At 54.0% G+C, this 3,015-nt stretch overlaps 1 protein-coding gene across 1 annotated transcript; it reads left to right on the top strand.

The window, feature by feature from the left end:
* The first annotated feature begins 17 nt into the window (after positions 1 to 17).
* On the top strand, positions 18 to 1,053 carry LOC142077156 (olfactory receptor 5V1-like). The gene has a single exon (XM_075139321.1). The coding sequence runs from the start codon at positions 106 to 108 to the stop codon at positions 1,051 to 1,053; it is 948 nt and encodes a 315-aa protein (XP_074995422.1). The 5' UTR covers positions 18 to 105.
* The last annotated feature ends 1,962 nt before the right edge of the window (positions 1,054 to 3,015 follow it).

Here is a 3,015-nt window from a genome sequence, read left to right as displayed (position 1 = left end):
CCAGTGAAACCCTTGCCTCATGGGTGGTTGTGCTCCCCTGGCTCACAATCACCACCTCCTCCTCACAGTGCTCGTTTCTGCCCACAGACCAATTCAGCTGGCCCCATGGCAGGTGAGAACCAGACTCATACGATGGAATTTGTGCTCCTGGGCTTCTCCCATGGCCAGCCCTTCCTCTTTGTTCTTTTCCTGGCCATTTACCTTGCCACGCTGCTGGGGAACTCTGCAATACTCGCTCTCGTGTCCCTGGATCCCCATCTCCACAGCCCCATGTACTTCTTCCTCAGTCACCTGTCCTGTTTGGACATTTGCTATTCATCAGTGACGGTGCCCAAGATCCTGGCAAATGCCCTGCGCCCGCAGGCGACCATCTCCTACCACGGGTGCCTGGCACAGATGTTCTTCCTGATGGGGTGCGCAGGGGCTGAGTGCGCACTCCTGGCTGTCATGGCCTACGACCGCTACGCAGCCATATGCCAGCCGCTGCGCTACACCCATGCCATGAGCCGGGGCGTCTGTGCAGTGGCAGCCGCCAGCTGCTGGCTCTGGGGGATGCTGGACTCAGCCGTGCACACCCTCCTGGCCTCCAGGCTCTCCTTCTGCGGGGCTGCCCAGCTTCAGCATATCTTCTGTGATGTCCCCCCACTGCTGAGGGCAGCGTGCAGCAACACCCGCCCCAGCGAAGTGGCACTCCACGCTGCCAGTGTCTTTGTGGGCCTCAGCCCCTTCCTGCTTGTCGTCATCTCCTACCTCCGCATCCTGGCCACTGTCCTCGGGATGCCCGTGGCCACTGGCCGGCACAAGGCCTTCTCCACATGCTCTGCCCACCTGCTTGTAGTTGCCCTGTACTTTGTGACGGCCAACCTGAACTACAACCGGCCCAGCTCCGGCTACTCCCCAGCAGCTGACACACTGGTCTCCACACTGTACTGCATAGTCACCCCCATGCTGAACCCCCTCATCTATAGCCTCCGCAACCAGGAGGTGCGGGGGGCCCTGCGGAAGGCTGTGCGCGGATGGGGTACGCTGGGCTCCCCAGGCAGCAATGCATGAGCAATACCAGGGCTGCAACAGAGTGCTGGTGTGGCACCGGTGCAGCATTGTCCATCTGTGGGAAATCTTTGATGGCAGTAGTGGGCTCAGGGCTCCCTGCCCAGGCAGTGGCTGCTTGAGGCACGCTGCCATCACTGACGGCTGAATGGCAAAATCAAGTTGGGGACAAGGCTACAGTTCCAAGATTATGTCTTTATTTTGCAAGTGTCATGTGCTGAACTCAGCACAGGACCTGTTGCAGCTAGGCTGTTACCAGGGAATGCTGTAAAAGGCAATTTCATGCGGTACCAGACACGTGCTGGCCCCGAGCAGGGCTGGAAGCGCTGCCTTGGAGCTGTCCAAGCTGCTAAGCCCGGCACTGCACGGGACCAGGGGCAGTGTCTTGGATCACAAAACCTGGCCTCCGCAAAGGGGCTGTCACACGGTCCTCCTTCCGCATATGCTGCGGCACTGAGTCCGATGTCTGCTGGGTTTCTCCAGGCTGCCATGAAAGCCCTGTAGCGTTTTGTACATTATGACAGCAGCCAGCAGTTTAAACAGACCACTCATTATTCTCAGTGCTTTGGTCAAACAGCGAATTATTAGCACTGAGCTGTGAGCTGGCATTGCTTAAATCCTCACCAGAAATGCTTGCTTTGCTTGATACCCATAAAAAAATCAAAAAAATGCAGTTGTGAGTGGTGCGTCTGTGGATGATAGTGGCTGAGGGCTGGCTGGTGAGCTGGGGCAGCCAGCTTCATCCAGCTGCCTCTGCCTCAGCTTAACCTCTTCTTGCAGGGGCTCTGCAACTGAGTCCAAGCTGAAATGATTGCATGGGTGTTGGGGCAATCCCACTGCTGGTCAAATTTGCAGGGCCAGCAGTGTCCAACACCATGGCAGAAGCCAGGAGCAGCCAGCCACCAGTGCAAGTGTCTGCGTGGGCAGGGAAGCTGGCACAGGCTGCACATGCAGGTGCACACCTGCAGCCGCAGCAGTGTTTCTGCAGCTGTGCCACAGAGGGGCACGTTGGCTGGAAGGGGCCAAAACGTACTCATCCATAGCTCAGTTACCAAGAGATATCCAGCAAAATCCAGTCTGTTCCCAAAGAAACCTACTGGAGAGTCAAAAAATGGACCTATGAGGCATACAGCTTGTTGGTAGCAGTTTGCCAGTTCTTCTTAGTGCACAACACACACTGATTTTATTCTTCAGGGAAAAAAATGTTTCTGTAACCCATGTGTTGGGATGGCCTGTTGCTCCCACCCAAACAGGTTGCAAGCCTCTCAGCAAGCTCTACTTGCTATGCACCCTTCTTGATTGTAAAAAATTATTGAAACACCCCTAGTTCAGAGTCAAACCAACCAACCAAAAACCCAAATCAAAAACCTCCAGAAAATTTACATTAAAATTGACAGTTTCTAACCTGAATCACAATGTGTCTTTCCCATGATTGATAGACACAGACTGTGATTTTTCTCAGTATGAAACAGGTGGTACAGTCTTGTTCAAGCGCAGGATGGTCCAGAACCAACCTGTGAGCCACACTGAACTCTAAAGGTGTCACAGTGGGACCCTCTGCGCCCCTGCTGTTGGCAGCTGGCACTGCACTGGGGTGTGCTCCTGCAGCTTCTTACATGCTGTGCCACTCAGCGTGTCCCTCATTTATTCCTATTGTGATGGTACTTGCATACCACAAAGGAACAACAACCAACTCCTAAAGTGGCATGTTGAGCATCTAGCCTGGAACATACTGGTTCAAGGAAGGGCTTCAGTTTGCATTGGATTATCACTGAAAACTGTTTTAAACATTAAAAAAAAAAAATTTCCTCTTGTCCTGCTTCCCACCTGCTCCGCCTTTTCCCCACATCTGTGATGAAGCAGGGCTGGAATCAGGGGCCCTTTTCACTGTGCCAGGAACCAAGCCTACAACAGGCACAGGGGACATGTGCTGTCACAGAATAACCAGGATGCAATTTTAGTCAG

Source organism: Calonectris borealis, unplaced genomic scaffold (assembly GCF_964195595.1).
Source record: "Calonectris borealis unplaced genomic scaffold, bCalBor7.hap1.2 HAP1_SCAFFOLD_165, whole genome shotgun sequence".
In the NCBI taxonomy this organism is placed as follows: domain Eukaryota; kingdom Metazoa; phylum Chordata; class Aves; order Procellariiformes; family Procellariidae; genus Calonectris; species Calonectris borealis.
Note: the sequence above shows the minus strand (reverse complement) of the source record. Positions and strands in the feature narration are given on the sequence as shown.

Bases quoted from the DNA above. Each gene is read 5' to 3' on its own strand.
- LOC142077156 (XM_075139321.1), top strand. From the start codon at position 106: ATGGCAGGTGAGAACCAGACTCATACGATGGAATTTGTGCTCCTGGGC.